This window comes from Onychostoma macrolepis, chromosome 10, assembly GCF_012432095.1.
Source record: "Onychostoma macrolepis isolate SWU-2019 chromosome 10, ASM1243209v1, whole genome shotgun sequence".
NCBI lineage: Eukaryota > Metazoa > Chordata > Actinopteri > Cypriniformes > Cyprinidae > Onychostoma > Onychostoma macrolepis.
In genome coordinates, this window is record NC_081164.1 from 11,570,109 (window position 1) to 11,591,725 (window position 21,617).

The following is a 21,617-nucleotide window of genomic DNA, read 5'->3' on the forward strand; positions in this document are numbered from 1 at the left end:
ATGTGATACAGTGGGAGAGATTCCTCTGTATCTAAAGGATGTGTTCTCTCTCTGCCATTTTCCTGTTGCCTTGCACTTCACTCAGAGCATTGGCTGAGCACATCCCCACCTCCCTTCCTTTCAGCCAATACCCTTCCACTATCCCTTCCCTTCCCTTCCTTCCTCATCAGAGTCTCTCTCTCTCTTCTCTCACACACACATTATACACCCTCGCTTGCTCACGCCCTGCTGCTGCTGCTTCTTCTCTCCTGTCTGCTTGTCTTTCCCGCTTTCTGGATTTGCTCCTTTAATCTTGCTGTATCTTCTTCTTTGGGATGAGGGGCTGGGCTGTGCTTGGATGCTTCGCTGAGACCTGTCCGTATCTTTTTCTCTCTGTTTCTGTCAGCTGCGAGAACTCACGTGAGTACGGCTTCAGGGAGCTCCCACCTTATCCTTCATTCTTTCTGCTTTGTGCTTTCATTCTCTCCGTTAACCTCTCCATCCATCTCGTGGGTTTAATCACACAGCTCATGAAGCTTTGAGAAGGACTGTCTGTGATGAATAATTTACTGCAGTGTCTGGCCTCTCCCTTTCAGTCAGCTGGGCATCTCTGACACACGCATGCACAAACACACACACACATGAGTGAACGGACATAATCACAAACACCCGCCAGGATTTCAGCGCTTATGTAAAACAGCAGTGCTTGTGTGCTGAGAAATGTATAGATGTGCACCTAGGTGAGTGTGAGTGTGTGTAAACACAAGTATGTTAGCTGTCTCCTGTGACGTGTGTGATCAGTGTGCTTTGCTTGCACTGATTCGAGTCACACAGGGGAAAACATTGAGATTTTAATTGGATGGCTTCATATTGAATTCATGATTCAAATCATGATGAGTGTGTTTGGTATCACAGCAGCTTCCTGTCTCTTAGGAACTGTCTGAAGACTGAAGATGTGTGATACATCTTAATGGTCCAGCAACTGATCTTCTGATGTATTCAAGAGTAAAACCGTTTTGTTTTTCCCCATTTACTGATGAATGCTGCACCCTATTATAGTGACATGGTGTTACAGTCATTGTAATCATCCAAGCAGGCAGCCATAGATAATGTAATAATGACAACATAACAGCACAATCAAGGGGCAGGACAGGTGAAACTCATTATAATATTGCTTTGTAGACATTACTTAAATACAGCTGTTGGTGTTTCTATAAAGGTTTTCTGTCTGTAATTATTTTAATTAGCAATGATAGTTCCCAAGAGGGAAATTACAGTACATTGCTTGTTGGTTGCTCTTCTTAAAGTTCAAGACAATTATCAAAGTTCTCAGACAGGATTAATTTATATCTATAAATTCAGTTTTTTTCATATATTAATATTTTAAATTAGCTTTTTGTATTTTCAGCTTCCATTTAACAGTAGCTTAATTTTTTTTTTAGAAGTTTTTTAAAAATATTTTTGTTTAGTTTTAATTTAAAAATTGAATTTTCATTTGGAAAATTCTTAAATTTTTCTTTAAAACAAATATTTTTTCAAAATATATTCATATGTTATTTTAAATGATTTTAATAGTTTTCATTGTAATTGCCACTGAGGCAACAGATGACATAAGAGTAATGATCTATTTAATTATTATATTATTTATTTGATTTATTTATTTTATTTTATTTTTAAGAATCTCTAGAGGAATTTTCAGGAGAAAAATCTGAGATGTGTGAGACTTTACCAAATGTCTCCATCTGCTCTCCATGTAATCTCCTTTCTTTCTATAAAAACATCTCATTTGTGATTTTGCTTTCACACCGGCCATTTCTTTGATATAAACCTTCAGTATATGACACATTTTTTACATAACAATTTCACAGACATTAAGATTCATAGTTTGCTATGCACCTAATATAAAGTGGGACCTCCTCTCTGTATCAAATCTGTGGTCCAATAAAATCTGTAAGAAGCACATGAACAAGTGAATGGCACTCACATGCCATTATGTGTGCGTGTGTGTTGAGGAGTGAAGCCTGTTAGAAAGAAGAACTCACAGGAATGTCCAGCTGGCATTGACATAATGGCTCCTGAGAAAATGAAGACTAGACAGTGTATTCAACATCTCCTTTAGAGGTAAAAGTCAAGTATGGCTTAGAAATATTTTCTTTGCTGACACAACCATCAGTTTGGATCCATACAAATGCAGTTGGGTTTTTGTCATAAAACCAAATAAAATGTTTTTCTTGACTGATTTTACACTACTGTAAAACTTCCCTTGATTGGTGCTGAGACGTCAAACAGGGATTGTCATGCTCACAAATGGCGTTTGCCGTCCTTTGGTTGGAGATTATGATGGTTGGAAGGGCAGTGGGATGGAGCTCAGCTGACAGATGTCTCTGCTTTAGTGTAGTGACATGAATTGCCATCCACGGCCATTGTTCATGTATGAGTGTGTGTTTTTGTGCTCTTTCCCTTGTAGGATCACATTAAATGCCTTTCCAGTGACATGCAACCCTTATTGTGATAGTTATGGCTTCCTGAGTGACCATTACTCTAACCATCCCCTTCAGGGTATTCTTGTGTTTTGTTTGTGCATTTGTATGGGTGAGAGCAATTTGCTTGTGATGTGAGTTTCGTCTGCCGAGTGTGATATGTTTGTGGTGTTGTTAATATGGTCAACAGAACCAGTTTAGCTCATTCAACCTGGTTTATAGACACCCAAGTGGGCATTCCAGTTCATAAGCGCACTTAAATCCACAGCTAGTTTGATGTGACATTCATAATCATAATACAAACAGTTTCTATTTAAAAGCCTTTGCTGATTCTTGTGTCTGCTTGTACCTAAAATATGTACACTATCTTTGTTCTTATTCAAAAGGGAACAAATTGTGCTTCCTGACGTCTATTGACAATCAGTCTCAGTGAATTGTGGCAGATGTATTTTTTTTTCTTCAGTCACATTATTATTCGAGTGACAATTAATGTAGTAAACAGAAATGTAATGCATTAATATGCAGACGTCGTTCTCTGAGCTAGTAGTTTGATTGATAGGGACAAAAGAGATTACTGTCTGAACTTGTTAGTTCTAAAAAAAAAAAATCTTTTTAGCCTTAGGATGAAAGGATGTGTGATGTGAAAAACACGTTCGTTTTGGTTTGAATATGTCTTGCAAAATTGTCAGTTTGCCAGGAAATTTACTTACATTTATAAGTAAAATTAAACTGTTTTTGTACAGCAGCTTACAGTGCAGGACCTCTTATGTTGAACTCACTTACAGATACAAACTTAGTTTTAAAAATACCTCAAGGAGACCAGGGAACCTTTCTTTTGATGACAGCTGTCTGTGAATGTCAGCGTTCATGTGAAGCAGCATTAGAAAAGAGAGTCCCATTGCCACTTGAGCAATGCATGGATGTGTTTGCATTATGCGTGTGTGTGTGTGTGTGTGTGTGTGTGTTTGATGAGATCGAGCATTCTGTAATGTGATAAAACGAGCATGACAACATGCACATCCTCTACAAAACAATCGTTTAAAGCATTCTCAAGTCATCCTACTCTCTGCAGGCTTGTTGGGGTTTATTTTGAATCTGAATTATTTCCAAGAGATCAGAGTGTTGTGTTATTTCTGTCAGTGTGAGGAGTCTTAGGGAGAATTAGTCTTTCTTGGCTTGGTTACAGATACTATTGACTGTTGTTCCTTGATTATGAAGGCATTTCTGAGAAAGAGGGAGCAAGAGAGAAATGGGGGAAGGAGGAATTAATGAAGGGTCAGGAGAGCTTGAAAAAATGCTCCCACACACAGCAGGAATATACTGATGGTGAGTTATGTTGAAAATAACGATCAAATTTAATGTTCCTGTTGAATACAATTTGGTAGCACAACTGCTTTGCTAATTCACTGCATTTATGGATTTGGCATATATGCTTTTAAGCGTTCAAAGTATACATTTCATTAGTTCATGCATTCCCTAGGAAACCTATTACCTTGGCACAGGTAGTGGCATGCTTTACAGTTTGAGCTACTGAAAAGGCATACTAAATTAAATCAGCATGAAACCACATTTTTAACAGATTTTACTTGCATAATGTGATGTATTTCCAACTTAAACTACTGTATGTTATTCAACAGGAAAAAGTGGTGCAGCATCTACCCATTGAGAATCAGTTGGATTTGTGCTACTGCAAAAATGAAGCCAGTCCAAAATGAGAGTTCTGTAATATATTCTCTAAACAGCTTTTTGTCGATTGGCTAATATATTAAAATATTAGATTAAATATTCGGCTATGGCCTACATGTTGTCACTGGAATTGGAAACTCATTTCAATTAATTTTGATTTGGGCGAAAGATTGCAAAGGCATTTTTTTTTTCTTTGGAATAATGCACTTATGAATTGTGCACAATAAGCACAGGAATGTTTTAAAAAATAAATAAATTTTGATTTCTAAAAGAGTCTTATTGATCCTAATAAGAATGATTCATCCATGCATATTTTATTTTTAAAGGGGTCATATGATGCGATTTCATGTTTTCCTTTGTCTTTGGAGTGTTACAAGCTGTTCATATTTAAGATCCGTAAAGTCGCAAAGATTAAAGTCTCAAACCCAAAGAGATATTCTTTCTAAAAGTTAAGACTCATCCACGCCTTCCTAAAATGCCTCATTAAAACATACCCCCACAAATCTATGTCACTGTGTTTAAAGATTTGCATGCCACTGCCCAAATATACACAACGAAAGAAGGTGTAACTTTTATTCTTGCTGTAGTATTGTTGTCGCCGCCATGGAAGCTAATATTCCAAATATGGTAAGGGGCGTAACATTTCCATCACATGCTTGAGGTATTTGGCCAATAACAACGCACTGGAAAGCTGACCAATCAGAGCACACCGTGCTTTTCAGAACGATGAGCTTTGTATAAAATCGACACAATTTTATATTTTTTTATTTTATATTTTTACATTAACAGTGTAATCAATATTCTTTTTATTAAAGCCAAGTATGAATCTCATCAAGTTAGTGTTTTTAAGCATTTTACATTTATTCCAAAATTAATTACTCAAGTCAGTAACATTTTAAATCATATATTTTATTTGTGAACGTGTTCCGCTATTATTTTTAGTAGTTAACTTTTAACTTTTTTTTTTTTTTTTTAAATTTTTTAGATCATCAGTCATCAGAGCTCTGTAAATTCTGGTCACAGTATTTCATATCCAATATCCTGTCATATCCAATGCACGCTTTTAAAACTCAATGGGCTCAGGGGAGGCGAGAGAGACTTTACCTGCTGGTGTCTCTGTTGGACAATGTTTCTTTAGAAAAATTTGTGATTTATATATTTTTTTTATGTTTTTTTTTGTAATATTTGCATTGTTTTATTTTTGTATTACAATTTTTTTTTTTATCATCCCATATTTTGAGGAGAAATTGATATACCATGCTTTTTGAAAGCACCACAGCCACACATTCCTTAGGAAAACAAACTTTAATTTGCTCACTTAAAGCATGTTAAACTTTTAGAAAAGAAGATATTTAACATTATGCAGCATATTAATCGAAAGTATCTTGTAATGCCCTTGGCAGTGCTTTATTATTCTGTGTTTGCTTATTTTTTTTTGCTTAGTTTTTTGTTTTGATGGATGCGTCAGAGCCCTCCAGAACCGCAGCCCCTCTGAACTCTCAGGGGTCCGGTCCTCTACTCACTATTCAGAGAACACTTGTTCAGTCCTGAACCACAGAATGAGGACACTTTTGCATAATTTATACTCCTAAACTGATAAACATACTGTATAAGTGAGTTTTTCCACTGAAATGCCAGAGGCTGATCTGCAGGGTGACTCACACCCATCTGCGAAAAGCACATGTGCATTAGCTTTGTTAAAACTCTTCTCTTTACATATGGCAAGTGCTTTATTAAACGGTGAAGTCTTTGACCTATTTGTTGGTATTGTTTATATGCTTAAGGCAGTAAGTGTTCTTAAGTATCTTCTCTGAAAATACACACACTCAAAAAAAAACTTAGTTATTTGAAGAATCAGATTATTTCTGACCCATCTCATGTACCCAGCTATGCATGCATTCCCTCCAGAAATATTCCCACAGTACAGAGAGAGAGAGAGAGAGAAAGATAGTAAGAAATGATTAGGACATGCCAATGAGCTATTCATGGTCTACTTTCAGGACCAGGTCCAGTTAAAGGAATAGTTCACCCAAAAATGAAAATCACCCCATGATTTACTTACCCTCAAGCCATCCTAGATATATATGACTTTCATCTTTCAGACAAATACAATCATAGATATATTAAAAATAACATCCTAGCTCTTCCAAGCTTTATAATGGCAGTGAATGGGGGCAAGATTTTGAAGCCCAAAAAAGTGCATCCATCCATCATAAAAGGTGCTACACAGATCTGTGGGTAGTTAATAAAAGCCCTCTGAAGCAAAGTGATGTGTTTGTGTAAGATATCCATGTTTGTGAATAATATCCATATTTAATACTTTATATTTTTTATAAGTTTACTTTATAAACCGTAATCTCTAGCTTCCACTATCTGTTGTACTTGAGTTCACGAGAGTGTAGCGTTCCAGTGGATGACTCAGGCCTAGCATAAGCTTTAGTCAGAATATGCTAGTCTCGCAAAAACTAAGTTTTGTTTATAGCAAAAGAACACCAGTCTCATAACGAAATCCTTTAACAACTGGCAATCCATCAGCCCAACTCAAGTTCTTATTGATCCTTTGTCGGTGAGTGGAATTTTCTCACCTCGTTCTATATTTGACAAGGGAAGTTCTGGATTAATCCTGTTTAAAAAAAAAAAAAAAACAGACGCTATTTTTTAATTTAATTTAATTTAATTATCTATAAAGATCACAGAAGATAAGTATTAAAGAAGATACCTCAATAGTATGTTTTTTTGTGTGTACTTTTTGTCTTAAATTCAATAGTTATCTTCACATTCTATTTACATTACATTCATTTTTAATAGAATTTTTGTTATAATTTTCTAACATTAAGCCATTAATAAAAATTAGTCTCAACTGAAAATGCTTTAAACTCTACATATTCATAAACACTTAGCATATTTTAGTGGTTTCTGTTGTTTTTGTTGAATTGGCCATTACAATACCCACAATTCGAACTATTGCCGGAACTACCTGCGACGGAAGGAATCTGCTGGAACATTGAAAATGATGGACTGTCCAGATCTCAACCCCATCAAGCAAATTTGGGGCGAGTTGGAAAATAAACTGGACAGATCTATTGTACATTCAAAGGAAAGCCTTTGGCTTGAGTGGCAGAAGGCATGGGATAACATTAGTTTTGAAGTTCTCAGGAAATATATTGACACTAGAGAGATGTGTTGCTGAGATTGCTGCAAAAGGTGGACATACCAAATATTAAAGTTAAAGTGGATAAAAACAGTATGACTCACTTCATCTAATATTTGCTCAGAGCAACCATCTGCATGTTTCCTGAACATTATGAAATTAAATCATATTTTGGAGGCAAAAAAAGGTCAATCTTTTTCAGATCTATCAGGTGTTCTAACTATTTTGGCCACCACTTTATCTAAATAAATATATAAATAAAATAGATAAGGGGCACTTGCTAGTGTTTGAAGAAAAAGCATCAAGTTGTCCTTAAACCGAATAATCTGTGCTGTGAATTGCATTTATATTTTGATAGCTCTAAGAAGAAACATCTAAGAGAAAACCTAGCACAACTAGGGTAATATAACTGCATATGCGTCTATATTTTATAGCCTGAGCTATAAATGAGAAACCACTAAGCATAAGAAATTCCTCTAGGGTGACACCAGCTTGTGAATGTAAGAATTAAAACAGTGGAGCTCTAAATCCCAAATCTGTGTAATGACCACTACAAGACTGTGGCCTAGGTAGAGCCAGATCTTTCTCTTTCTGTCGAATCTCACTCTCTCTCTCTGCCCTGCGGTATCCTGACAGCATTCTGTTGAGTCATGTTTCCTGCGGCATGATTACCTCTCCCTCTCTGCAATTGCAGTTGACATGCTGTATTACATAACTGGACACAGTAACAGGACGGTGCCTGAGGGCTCCATCTGAGCCAAGTGGACTAGACGTAGCATCTTATTGCACTTTAAGTAAAGATTAATTAATGCAATCATCAGGAAACTTTAATTACGCTTCACTGTTTGTGCTGTGTGGGAGCGCTCCATATGTCTGGTTATCACACAGATTATATATGGAAAATATGTGAAGATAATATTTGGAAATTAATCTCTCCAATTAACTTGAGTGACTGAATTTGATGGAATTTAACTGGAATGACTGGCATTGCATGAATGTATCTCACAGTTCCTTGCTTTTTGAGTAAGCACAGCCAGTTACTGATCTACTGGACAGTGCAAAACCCTGACAGATGACATTAGCCCTGCTTAGCAAGTGCAGTGGAAATACATTTAAGATTTCAGTTGGTTGTTTCTGATGATCTGGTTGAACAAATTCCCACTTTGTTTAGGGCCAGTAAATTCTGGGTGCCTCTACCTAGAAACAATATTTATCATGTCAGCCCAGATCATCAACCACAAAGCTACTCTGTTACAAAGATCACAAATATACAGACAGGTTTCCCTTTTACACAAGTTACAGCATGTATTCTACAAAAAAAAAAAAAAATTCCATGATTAAAAAGTCCAGCTTTAGTTGTGCCTGCTGTGTTGGTGCAAGTTTGGAGCAGTGGCGTCAGTCAGAGGTGTGGGTGTTATCTGAAAACCAGCCACCGTGGGAGAAATCAGACAGTCAATCCCTCCAGATTAATGACAGTTGATGTTTTCCATTTAATCTCCAGCCGCTTTGCTGATGGATTAAAAATGTCACTCACAATGTATTTTTAAAGAAATAATTACATGCAAACCTATATGTATTAGGTGGAAGTATAGGCCTTTATTTGATACATGCGTAAAAATTTTTTTTTTTTTTGGTTGTTATTGATTTTTTTGCTCTCTCATGGTATTGAAAGGTATTGAAATTCATAATCCTGCAATCTGGAGTCACTCCACCCAGATGTAATGACATCATCTCTTATATAACCATCATACCAAGCAATTGTTTTAAGACTTTATATGTCAGTCAGTTCACAAGCAAGCAAAAGTAGGGCAATGTCCTGAGCTAAACCAAGATTAACATTAATTTCGATGATTTTGTCATGTTAAAATAGTTGAACACAAAGGGAACATACTGTAAATAATCTTGCAGTAATTAAACATCCCACATTTTTTTGACTCGATTCACTCACTTAAAAGTAGCAGCTTTATCGACCTAGTAGCTTTTTTTTTTTTTCTTTAGAAGCAGGTGCACAGTGAACTGAATGAACACTTTTGTTGTGGCACACTACAACTCGAAATGTTGTCAAACCAAACTAGTTTTTCTATATGATCATTATTGTGCATTGTTCATCTTAAGCTTTCACTCACCCTAAAGTACTTGCAACTAAAAAGCTTGCATTCGATTCAAATCCTCTCCCTTTCCCAACCCACCCAATCCGTCAATAGGAATTGTTTCTCTCTGAGGCAATCCATGCCTTTAGGAAGATAACACTGAACGGCCAATCACAGCAGAGCTTCTGGGAGGAGCAAAAGCTGTGCATTCAGCCTCAGCCAATGGCGTAGCCCGGTAGACGTGGTTTGGCTTTAGGCAGCCGCCCCTTTGTGACATCACAGCTGTTGCTCGGGCAGTGAGCGAGAGTGCACTAGGCGTGAGGACGACGAGCAGTGCGTTCATCTGGGGAGGGGGGCTAGAGACAGAGGGAAGGGGATCTGTTGTGCTGTTGAGCCACCAGGGCCTGCTGAATTTTCAGAAAACAACAATGGAACCTGCCTGAGAAGCGTCCGCTCTGCTTTTGAGTGTAAGTGTGTTTGAGTCTTGGTGTGTGCACGTGAACAGTCATCTTTGTGTTTTTGCGTGCTCACTGGAGCAATGAATAGCTGTAGTAATGAAAGAGAAGAATGCTTTTGTTTCTGTGTCTGGTTTCCTGCCTGAAAACAGCTGGTCTGAGGTTTAGGAACGGTTTTATGCTTCGGTTAGTATCATGTTCACGCCTTCACTGCATAGTCTGATTTTATCAGGGTTTCAGGAGACCCTCATGTGGAAGAGCAGTTCGAAGAAATGTTTTGAAGTTGTTTATGGGTAAAATATCTTTTTTTTTTTTTTTTTAGATGTTAAGCTGTAGTTCTGGAAGACTGTTTGGCATCGCATGGAAGGCTGATGGATGTCAGAAGCAGTTCGCTGGGCGTTGAGTGTGTCTGTAAGGTGTATATACACATGTGCCGTGCACACAGCGACGTGTGGGAGTGGACTGTGGGATAATTTTGTAAGAGGCTGCATGATACAATTGCTGATTGTTGTTGGCTTCTTTTTTTGAACAATGACACAGTGTTTGGTTTCTCAATTGTGGCTGAATCTGGGTCAGGGTTGCTGACCGCTGGCCTGACCCCCAAGTTCTTGCAGATCTCGGTTTAGTGGAACAGGTGAATGTACGTCACTGTTCAGCGTTTAGAGCAAATCATGTGCGGGTTGGCATGCATGTGGGTACATGTCAGAACACTCATTATTTGTTCATATCTGTTAAATCATTAAAAATATACATTATGCAGGTTATACATAAAAATTACTTTAATACACTTTTTACATTTCTATCTATATACACACACACATATATAATATACAGGTGCATCTCAATAAATTTGAATGTCGTGGAAAAGTTCATTTACTTAAGTTTCACAATTTGAGTTGAATTACTGGTGTATTAAATTAATTCATTGCACACAGACTGAAGTAGTTTAAGTCTTTGGTTCTTTTAATTGTGATGATTTTGGCTCACATTTAACAAAAACCTACCAATTCACATCTCAATAAATTAGAATACTTCATGAGACCAATAAAAAAAAAAAAAAAAAAAAAACACTTTTAGTGAATTGTTGGCCTTCTGGAAAGTATGTTCACTTACTTTTGCTTTAATTACTGCCTCAATTCGGCGTGGCATGGAGGTGATCAGTTTGTGGCACTGCTGAGGTGGTATGGAAGCCCAGGTTTCATTGACAGTGGCCTTCAGCTCATCATTTTTTGGTCTCTTGTTTCTCGTTTTCCTCTTGGCAATACCCCATAGATTCTCTATGGGGTTCAGGTCTGGTGAGTTTGCTGGCCAGCCAAGCTAGGGGTCGACCGATTATCGGCGCCGATATTAAGTATTTTTATGATTATCGGTCATTTTTAAAACCGATGTGCCGATAAAATTATTTAATTTTGAAACGCGCTATTTGGCTCTGATGCAGCCTGTCAGAACTCACCACTCTGTGGCCTCGAGCAGTCTCCGCCCACCGTGCATCTGATTTGTTGGGAGTCACGAGTCAGACCAATCAATGTGGAAGACTAAAGCACTCTCTCACTGAAAGCGCTTGCTACAGTTTCAGTGATCATCACGCATCAGGTGTCTCTCAAAGGCAGCAGCAGACGTTGCTCAAGTTGCAATGAATCACAATCCACTACACTGAAGTTGCAAAACACCTCAATATTATCTATTTATGGTTTCCGCGATGGGGAAAACGCAGACGAATCGCGGAATCCAGTCGTATAAAGGAATTTCCTGTATAACGCGAGTCACAGAGTTCGTCAAAGTTTGGATGAACTAATCAAAAGTAGGTCAGTACACTTAAATCGACTCGCTATGGACTAGTATCTGTAAATATTAAGCTGCAAAAAGACTTATTTAAATATGAATTCTGTATGTTCTGCTGTCTCTGTATATGTGAATGGCACAGACACGCGGTTTTGATTACACACACACACTGAAGTGCGCGACGCTCGCGGTGTTTTCAGCATCTGCCGTCTCACTAAATGAGGACATAAATACATGACCAACATCCCCAGAACTGCTCTGAGAGTCACTTCATGAGCATTTGACCGTTTCATTTGAGTAAAACGATCGTCATATCACATACATAGGCTATACAGAAACTTAAGAGGTCCTCATGGCAACCCGTCAAAATAAAAGTTCGGTTTATCTAGTAGTACTACTACAACAACAACTTTTGTTTAAAAGAATAATCACACAATACGCTATTTATTCCATGTTTTAATTTTAATGGTAAACCCATTTGTTTGCCAAAAAATTGAGTTTAACTCTCATTTGATTAAAAGATAACTGAAATTAATGTTTTATGGCTTCATTTGCACTGCACTGTAAATTAAAAGTAATCGAAATTACTGTCACATAGGCCAAGATTAAGATACTGTCACACAGGCCAAGATTAGGACGACATAAATTGTGACATTTCAATAGGCTATTGAACCAAGTGTGCCTATAACAGGCTATTAGTGTTATAGTTTAATTAAAATAGTTACAGTCTTCTTCACAACTTCTACAATGGAGCTATGAAGACAATTAAATTATTTACACTTTTATATTATAATTATGAGAGGTTATGCTATTACACATACATTTCTAACATGTAAATTATTGAAGCCAAATACTTACATTTCCCCAAGCTGTTTAACTGTAGTACAGTATTCATAGGCTTAATCATGAAGCGTGCAGTGGCCCCACTTTTAACTCTCTCTTTATATTACCCTTATTTTAGATGGATGCATGGAGGATGACAAGAGTAAGAAGTGCAATCAACACCAGGGAAGGCAGTTTTGTCAGAGCCCTTGTTATTCTTAACTTTGACATTAATTTTCATTTTTACATTAGACATAATATATCGGTTATCGGTCCACTTGGTCTGTAATAATCGGTATCGGCATCGGCCCTGAAAAACACATATCGGTCGACCCCTAAGTCAAGCACACCAACACCATGGTCATTTAACCAACTTTTGGTGCTTTTGGCAGTGTGGGCAGGTGCCAAATCCTGCTGGAAAAAGAAATCAGCATCTTTAAAAAGCTGGTCAGCAGAAGGAAGCATGAAGTGCTCCAAAATTTCTTGGTAAATGGGTGCAGTGACTTTGCTTTTCAAAAAACACAATGGACCAACACCAGCAGATGACATTGCACCCCAAATCATCACAGACTGTGGAAACTTAACACTGGACTTCAAGCAACTTGGGCTATGAGCTTCTCCACCCTTCCTCCAGACTCTAGGACCTTGGTTTCCAAATGAAATACAAAACTTGCTCTCATCTGAAAAGAGGACTTTGGACCACTGGGCAACAGTCCAGTTCTTCTTCTCCTTAGCCCAGGTAAGACGCCTCTGACGTTGTCTGTGGTTCAGGAGTGGCTTAACAAGAGGAATACGACAACTGTGACCAAAACTGTGGCTCTTGATGCCTTGACCCCAGCCTCAATCCATTCCTTGTGAAGTTCACCCAAATTGTTGAATCGATTTTGCTTGACAATCCTCATAAGGTTGCGGTTCTCTCGGTTGGTTGTGCATCTTTTTCTTCCACACTTTTTCCTTCCACTCAACTTTCTGTTAACATGCTTGGATACAGCACTCTGTGAACAGCCAGCTTCTTTGGCAATGAATGTTCATGGCTTACCCTCCTTGTGAAGGGTGTCAATGATTGTCTTCTGGACAACTGTCAGATCAGCAGTCTTCCACATGATTGTGTAGCCTAGTGAACCAAACCGAGAGACCATTTTGAAGGCTCAGGAAACCTTTGCAGGTGTTTTGAGTTGATTAGCTGATTGGCATGTCACCATATTCTAATTTGTTGAGATAGTGAATTGGTGGGTTTTTGTTAAATGTGAGCCAAAATCATCACAATTAAAAGAACCAAAGACTTAAACTACTTCAGTCTGTGCATTGAATTTACTTAATACACGAGTTTCACAATTTGAGTTGAATTACTGAAATTAACTTTTCCACGACATTCTAATTCATTGAGATGCACCTGTATGTATGCGTGTGTGTATATATATATATACACACACACACACACACACACACACACACACACACACACACACACACACAGTTAACCTAAACCATAAACAGAGTTTCCTTGCTTGAAATAAAAGAATATTAACTGAAAGAAAATTAAAATATTTAAACTTTTTAAAAAAATCAATCAACTGAGGCAAACATGTGTCATTTTCATTCAGTTTAAATTGATGTACTAAAAAACTAAAACTAGAATAAAAATTAATACAAAATATATAGACAAATTAAAAAAAAAAAACATAAAACAGTAGTTTGGCTATTTTATTTTATTTTTTTACTATTATATAACAAAACTGCTTCATTACTTATTTATGTTTTTAAAATGTTTGCCAATATTAATTTTTTAAATAATGTTAAAATGTCTGTCAAATTAAAGTCATGAGCCCTGAGCGAAATGATGTCATTCATATGATTATAACTTAAAATATCAGATAACCTTTTCATGTCCAAACAAGGTTAGCTCAGGTCAAATGTCATATGATGTGACTCTCCAAAAATGTAATCATATTTGTGATTAATTAATATGTGATATTAAAAAAAAAAAAAAAATTTACAATGAAAAATATATTCAAAAACCTGTTTACACACCTGATTATAATGATCAAGGTGTGTACTCTCACATGCATGCAAACTAAATGTTTTTTTTTTTTTATGGACACTGTTATCATTGACTGCAGGAAAGGTTCTGCTCTTATTTCCAGATGTGTTTCTTATTTCAGACTAGTAAATCTCATTTATAAGTATGTTTTGCAACATGTTTAGTCACATGATCACGAATTCTATGTGTCAGTGTATTTTTGAGCCCCCGTCAGCCCAGATACCTGCTCTGGCTCCTCTTTCTGTGTTGTGCCACAAGAATCTCAGCCATTCGCTGCAGGACGTGACCCTTATTAAGCCTACCCCACTGAGACATACGTCTAAATATAGCCTGCATACATCAACACATCAAATCAGAGAGGGAAAGGGGGTTTGGGGGAGGAGGATTACATGGAGTGGGCAAAGGGAACTGGTGTTTAAAGCTCTCACGTTACCGTCACTTATACGTCCATGAGAGCACATGTCAGTCCTGCAGAATTATCAGAGCAGCACTGGGACCAGAGGCACTAAGAGTAAACTGAGAACAAGACACTCGCTGTCAAAACATGGCAGAGAGCAGAAGTGAGAGACTGAAAGAGTGATAATGAAACACTGGCGTGCAAACTTTTCAGACGGAGAGACTTTCCTGAATTAAAAGCCTTATTTTTTGGTTCTGTTGTAACTGACTTGTAGGGGTGAGTGGGGTAAGATGTGTCGCCCCCTTAATCTAGTAAATTGTGCATGATTTATTTTTTTTATTTTTTTTGAGCCAATAGGAATGCAATGTGGTGGCCAAAATTGTAATAACACTAGTATTTTCACCAGCTAAAAATGGTTTTAAAGGGTTACTCCACACCAAAATGAAGATTTTGTCATTAATCACTTACCCCCATGTTGTTCCAAACCTGTAAAAGCTTCATTCGTCTTCGGGAACACACATTTTTGATGCATTCTGACAGCTCTCTGACCCTCCCATAGACAGCAATGTAATTAACACGATCAACGTCCAGAAACGTATATAGCAAGGAGATCGGTAAAATAATCCATGTGACATCAGGGGTTCAACCCTAATTTTACAAAGCTACGAGAATACTTTTTGTACGCAAAGAAAACAAAAATAACGACTTCACTCAACAATTCGTCTCCACCCTAGCTCCATTTTGGAGAGTATTCATTGAACGCAAACAGTGTATGTTCTGTGTCCGCTGCGCCACGCGGATATGCTGTTTTCATTCAAAAATGGTAGCTGTGGGTTAAAGTGTGTCAGATATTTTGATACATGCTATGTCAGTGGATCATAATGATTTTGCTTCCGAATGCATTTAGTGTTATGTTTCAGTATATACTGTGCGCAGCAAAATGGAATTGTGCATTTGTATGTTTAATTTAGATTTGTCTCATTTATGTAAAAGTTTTATTTTTAGTCCTTTGAAAGGACTATGTTCTATGTTTCTATGTTAGACACTTTTCTTTAACATCCTGAAATAGAATTAATCCCGAGTTATTAGTTTTACCTCAGTCTCATATCTCTTCGCCTAGAGAACAACTAAAGTAAAAATTGGCACAGCATGTATCACCGCCATCAGGAGCTAGTAATAGCTGCAGCAGTAGTTCATGTCCTTGTATCCGTACTTATCTGTGTGTGTGCCCGCTGTTGTTGTGTCTCATCTGGAAAAGTGGCATGAAAATTGACCAGCATCAGTTTGCCTCCATAATCCAATTTTCCACGCTCCTCTCTTCTGATGAAATACAGCGTGTTCTTTGGCCTGCAGAATAAGAGTTATTATCCTGTATTAAAGTTACTGGTTTGGTAGCAGCTCAGCAGGCGTCAACTGTCGTCTCACTCTCATGTGTTCCTCTTTATATTGGAGGTTGTCTTCTCGTGCTATACTATGAGCTTTTCCATCATTTCAAAGTTAAAATGATGAAGCATTGTGGGGTTTTTCAGTAACATAGCATCTTCTTTATTTCAGGTTAAGGTGTGTCCTGGCCCCAGGCCCCCTCTGTGGATGTCTGTCACCATGGCGAAGTTTGAGACCGGCCGCACAAGTCCAGTGGTCCGCCAGATAGACAAGCAGTTCCTGGTGTGTAGTATCTGTCTGGATCACTACCACAACCCCAAAGTCCTGCCCTGCCTGCACACCTTCTGCGAAAGGTCTGTGTTTGTTGCCATAATTAAAGTCCCTCATCGATTAAAAAAAATATTTCTAGTCATTTAATTTCTGATAATTCCTAATTCGATGATGCTGAGTTCAAAATTATCAACAAAAACTTTCCATCATGTACAGTTTTTTCACAAAATAAGAGCGAGAGGATTTTTGAAATTACATGTACAGTTTAGAATCATTCGTGAAAATGAAAATTGAACAAATAAATGTAACCTGGGTCAGAGGAAAATAGGAATATCATGTCATGTCTTGTGGCAGGTTTTCTGGTGATTAAAGGATAATACGAGACTTGTTCATCTGCACCAAAAAATATAAAGAAACCAGTTATGTTATCATTATGTTGTCATACTAAGATGAATATGATGTTTTCATATTTATGGTGTAGTTATTAGTAGAGAGAGAACACAAAATTACGGGGAGGAGATTGGGTAATTATGAGAGCCATACTTGAACTCAAATTTCGCACATGGGCACCATGGCTTATTGTGTTGGTGCTTGCCGCTAGGCTATAGCTCCAGCCTGAGCATATCAAAATTACTTGTCACAGTTTTAATAACATGCCTAATGATTGAAGCATTGATCAGTTGGTAACCTTTTGACAGGATGGCATATGTTTACTTACTGCTGACATTCCTTGGCATGGATGTTCTGTCTCAACCACAAACATTTTCTTCTGCATCAATGGCAGTGTGCAGTGAGACTCTCTGTCTTCTTTGTGTCTCTTTGGGTGGTTTGTGCTTTCGGTGGGCTTGTGTGTCAGTGGAGTGTTTCCACTGTGATTGTTCATGTTGTGACTGAAATTTCAGCAACACTTGCCCTCCTAGTCCTCTCGTTCTCACTCCTTCACACAGGAGTACACCATTCATGAAATATGAAAGATACGCTAGCGTTCAAATGTTGGAGGTCAGTAAGATTTTCAGATGGTTTTGAAAGAAGTCACGCAGAGGCTGCATTTATTTGATCAAACCAATACAGTAAAAATAGTAATATTGTGAAATATTATTACAATTTAAAATAACTGTTTTCTATTTTAATATATTTAAAATGTCATTTATTCCTGTGATGGCAAATGTTAACAGCTGCTAATTTTTTATTTATTTATTTTTCTAGGATACTTTTACATTTTAAGGTGAAATACATACTTTGACCTATTCCTGCTTAAAGGGATACCCACCCAAAAATGGAAATTCTGTCGTCATTTACTCACCCTCTCATCTTTCAAAACTTGTATGACTTTCTTTCTTCTAAGGAACAAAAAAAGAGTTATTTATAGCAGAATATTCAAGCTGCTCCTTTCCAGAAAATGATTGTGAATGGTGACTTATGTTTCATTTGTTTCCTCACACAAAGCTATTGTATGACTTTAGAAGAGTGCAAGAGTCATATGGTTTACTTTTATAATGGTTTATTATGGCACTTATTAGCTTGACAATCCTTAGTCCTCATCTACTGTTAGGAAAACAGCAGTGTGAACATTCTTTAAAAGATTTCCTTTTGTGTTCCACGGAAGGGTTTGGAACAATACGAGAGAGTACATTTTCATTTTATTTTTGAATCTCTTTAAGGCAAATATCGAGCGATAATAGTGGCTGGTCGCTTTTGTTTAAGGTCTTTAATCATGTCTGTCATCCTTTCTATCTCACAGGTGCCTACAGAACTACATTCCTCCTCAGTCCTTGACGCTGTCCTGCCCGGTGTGCAGACAGACCTCCATCTTGCCCGAGAAAGGTGTGGCGGCACTACAGAACAACTTCTTCATCACAAACCTCATGGAGGTGCTGCAGAGAGACCCAGAATGTTCTCGGCCAGAGGCCTGCAGCGTGCTGGAGTCTGTCAGTGCAGCAGCCGCTGGGAAACCGCTCTCCTGCCCCAATCACGAGGGCAAGGTAAGCCTCTTACCATCTGATGTTGAAACCAAATTTGGCAACATTTGTTGGGAATATGAAGGAAAAACCATCAAAAGAGTTGTTGGTAAAATTGCAGCCAGAATGTAGAAATGCCCGTATAGCTACAAGTGAATGGTAATTCCTTTACCACCTCTCATTTTGTCTACATTTGAGCCAATTTTTCATTGGCAGAGGCTCCTGTGTTGCTTTCTCCTCATTGTTCTTTCTCATTCCTCTGAAACGCATCTGAAAGCGGCCAGCTTCTTTCTTTTATGTGTCTTCAAAGTCATAATACATGTGTGTTTATGCTGTTCAGGCCTGTTAGCGTTCATTAGCGGCCTTTGATAAATCATTAAGATGCTGAATGAATGGGTTGCTCACTGGTGCCCCTGCAGGTGATGGAGTTTTACTGCGAGTCGTGTGAGACGGCCATGTGCCTGGACTGCACGGAGGGGGAACACAGGGAGCATGTGACCGTTCCATTGCGGGATGTTCTAGAACAGCACAAAGCAGCGCTAAAGAACCAGCTGGATGCTATACACAACAGGTACATGTCATACATACTTAACAGTCAGATGTTATGTACAGTTCATCACTTTATTAATGATAATTATATTATATTAATACTAACACACTACATGCATATTGCATATTACATACATATATAATTTGATATGTATGTATACATATTATAAATACATACATATTTGGTGTGTGTGTGAGTGTCTGTGTGTAATTGTGTATTTTGTTTTAAAATGTATCATTAAATAACAGTACTAATATTAGAAATAATATTGATGATGATGATAATTTATATATTGTTGCTATATTAGTTTTATATAAATTGTGTATATATGCACACACACATAATGTGTATATATAAATGTATGTTACTCTACAGTTACACACACACTTATATACATTTATATATAAAACATCAATTATATAAAACTAATACAACAACATTTTTGTTCTATATTTAGTCACTAGTATAATTAGACTACATATAATAATTAATACATGTTTGAATATTTTGGAATATATTATTCTATCATTAAAATACGATCTTTAGTTTTATTAATATCAAAATATTTTAATAAGTGCACAAACAAACATGCATACATATACAAAAAACATTATGATTAAAAATATTATATTAACGATAATATTATATGAATAATTAAGTCTTATTTTACTAATGAGTAAGTATGGAACAAAATGTTAGTTATATAAGTTTTATATAATTTTTATGTTTTATCTATAAATGTATATAAATATGTATTTATAAAAATAGTTTAGATATTTTTAAAAAGCATTACAATATTATATTAAAATGTGATGATTATTAAGTATCCTTAAAGTGACCACACAGAATAAAATGATGCTTTTGTGAGCTGTTTTAAGTCATTATTGTGAATAATATTGCAGACTGTTTAGCTCTTTTCCATAATTTCTCTTCTAAAATTTCTTCTACCTGAGATTTTTGTTTGTTTTTTATTCGGTCAGGCTGCCCCAACTAACAGCTGCCATTGAGCTGGTGAATGAAATCTCTCAACAGCTGATAGAGAGGAAGAACGAAGCCGTCAATGAGATCAACATGACATTTGAGGAGCTCGAGAGGGCATTGCACCAACGCAAAGCTGCACTCGTCACTGATCTGGAGAACATTTGTAGCACCAAGCAGAAGGTCAGAAATCTCTTAATAGGTTAAACGGTTTGTACTCTCCTATCTCTCTAACGCTGCTTTCTGCGGTGTCCTCTGCAGGTGCTTCAGGCGCAGCTATCGTGTCTACTGCAGGGAAAAGAGCACATTCAGAGCAGCTGCAGCTTCACTGAGCAGGCCCTGAACCACGGCAGCGCCACCGAAGTCCTGCTGGTCCAAAAGCAGATGAGCGAGCGTGTGAGCGCCCTCGCCTGTCACGACTTCCCTGAACGGCCGCACGAGAACGCCCATTTGGACTGCCAGATAGAGACAGAAGGCCTGCGACGCTCCATCCAGAACCTGGGTGTCCTGCTAACGACGGGAGCCGTGGGACACACCAGCGTGGCCACAGGAGAAGGCCTCAGACATGCGCTGGCCGGTCAGCACGTGACTGTAACTGTTACCACTAAGGATAAGGACAGCGAGCTTGTGCGGACCGGTAACGCGGTCCTCCGAGCCGAGATAACGGGGCAGGACGGAGTGCGGGCGACGGACGTGGAAGTCGTGGACAATAAAAACGGAACGTATGAGGTAGGGTACACACTTAAGAGCGAAGGGGAGTACTCGTTCTCTCTGATGCTGTACGGACAGCCTGTGCGGGGCAGCCCGTTCAGACTGCGGGCGATAAAGCCCTCGGACGTGCCCCAGTCTCCAGATGATGTGAAGAGGAGGGTAAAATCTCCCAGCGGAACAGGAGGACACATAAGGCAGAAAGCTGTACGGAGACCCTCCAGCATGTACAGCACTACCAAAAAGAAGGAAAACCCTATTGAAGATGAGCTCATTTATAGAGTAGGTAAGAAACTTCGGTGTGGATGATAACCCCGTAGTGATTATAAATTGTTGTGATGTAGACGTCACAGTTACGTCACTTTGCAGCTGCGCGCGCATTGTGGTGGCAAAAAAACACTGGTAACAAGTGGAGGGAAATGGGTAGAATCCATAGAATAAGAGAAGAAAAAAAATATTTGTGCCTTTTGGATGTCAGAATCGGAATGCAAATCATTTTTATAGAATACTGTCATCAAAGACGACATTTTAAGTTAAACCCAGACGTTTAAACGGACAGACTATGGATGAAACCTGCTGTGATTAGTCTACGTTTAAAACATAAATTTGATTTAAACAATAGGTCTACACAATATTCACACATGCAGTTCATAGGGGATATATTGCTATTAACATTTTACATAACATTTACCTATTTTATCTCACAATTCTGACTTTTTTTCTCGCAAATGCAAGTTTATTTCTTCTAGTTTGGACTTTATAACTTGATTTAAGTCAACAATAATGTGTTTGTCAATTCTGAGAAAAAACCCCCAGAAGTCCGGATATAAACTCTTGATTCTGAGCCGAGGGGAAATGAGAGAATGACGAGTTGTTTTTCCTTATCA

The 21,617-nt window shown here is 37.8% G+C and overlaps 1 protein-coding gene across 6 annotated transcripts in view; it reads left to right on the top strand.

Moving 5' to 3' along the window:
- The first annotated feature begins 215 nt into the window (after positions 1 to 215).
- Positions 216 to 21,617, top strand: part of trim3b (tripartite motif containing 3b) — a 29,019-nt gene continuing 7,617 nt past the window's right edge. For 2 of the 6 annotated variants that reach the window (XM_058788896.1, XM_058788894.1), the window contains exons 1-7: positions 9,677 to 9,853; positions 10,164 to 10,318; positions 16,438 to 16,619; positions 18,278 to 18,518; positions 18,914 to 19,065; positions 20,025 to 20,205; positions 20,284 to 21,016. In XM_058788896.1, the coding sequence (XP_058644879.1) occupies positions 10,217 to 10,318; positions 16,438 to 16,619; positions 18,278 to 18,518; positions 18,914 to 19,065; positions 20,025 to 20,205; positions 20,284 to 21,016 (1,591 nt within the window). In that variant the 5' untranslated portion in view covers positions 9,677 to 9,853; positions 10,164 to 10,216. Of the gene's footprint in view, positions 400 to 9,676; positions 9,854 to 10,163; positions 10,319 to 16,437; positions 16,620 to 18,277; positions 18,519 to 18,913; positions 19,066 to 20,024; positions 20,206 to 20,283; positions 21,017 to 21,617 lie in introns of those variants that run through there. The other 4 variants (XM_058788895.1, XM_058788897.1, XM_058788899.1 and 1 more) reach the window with 4 other exon arrangements.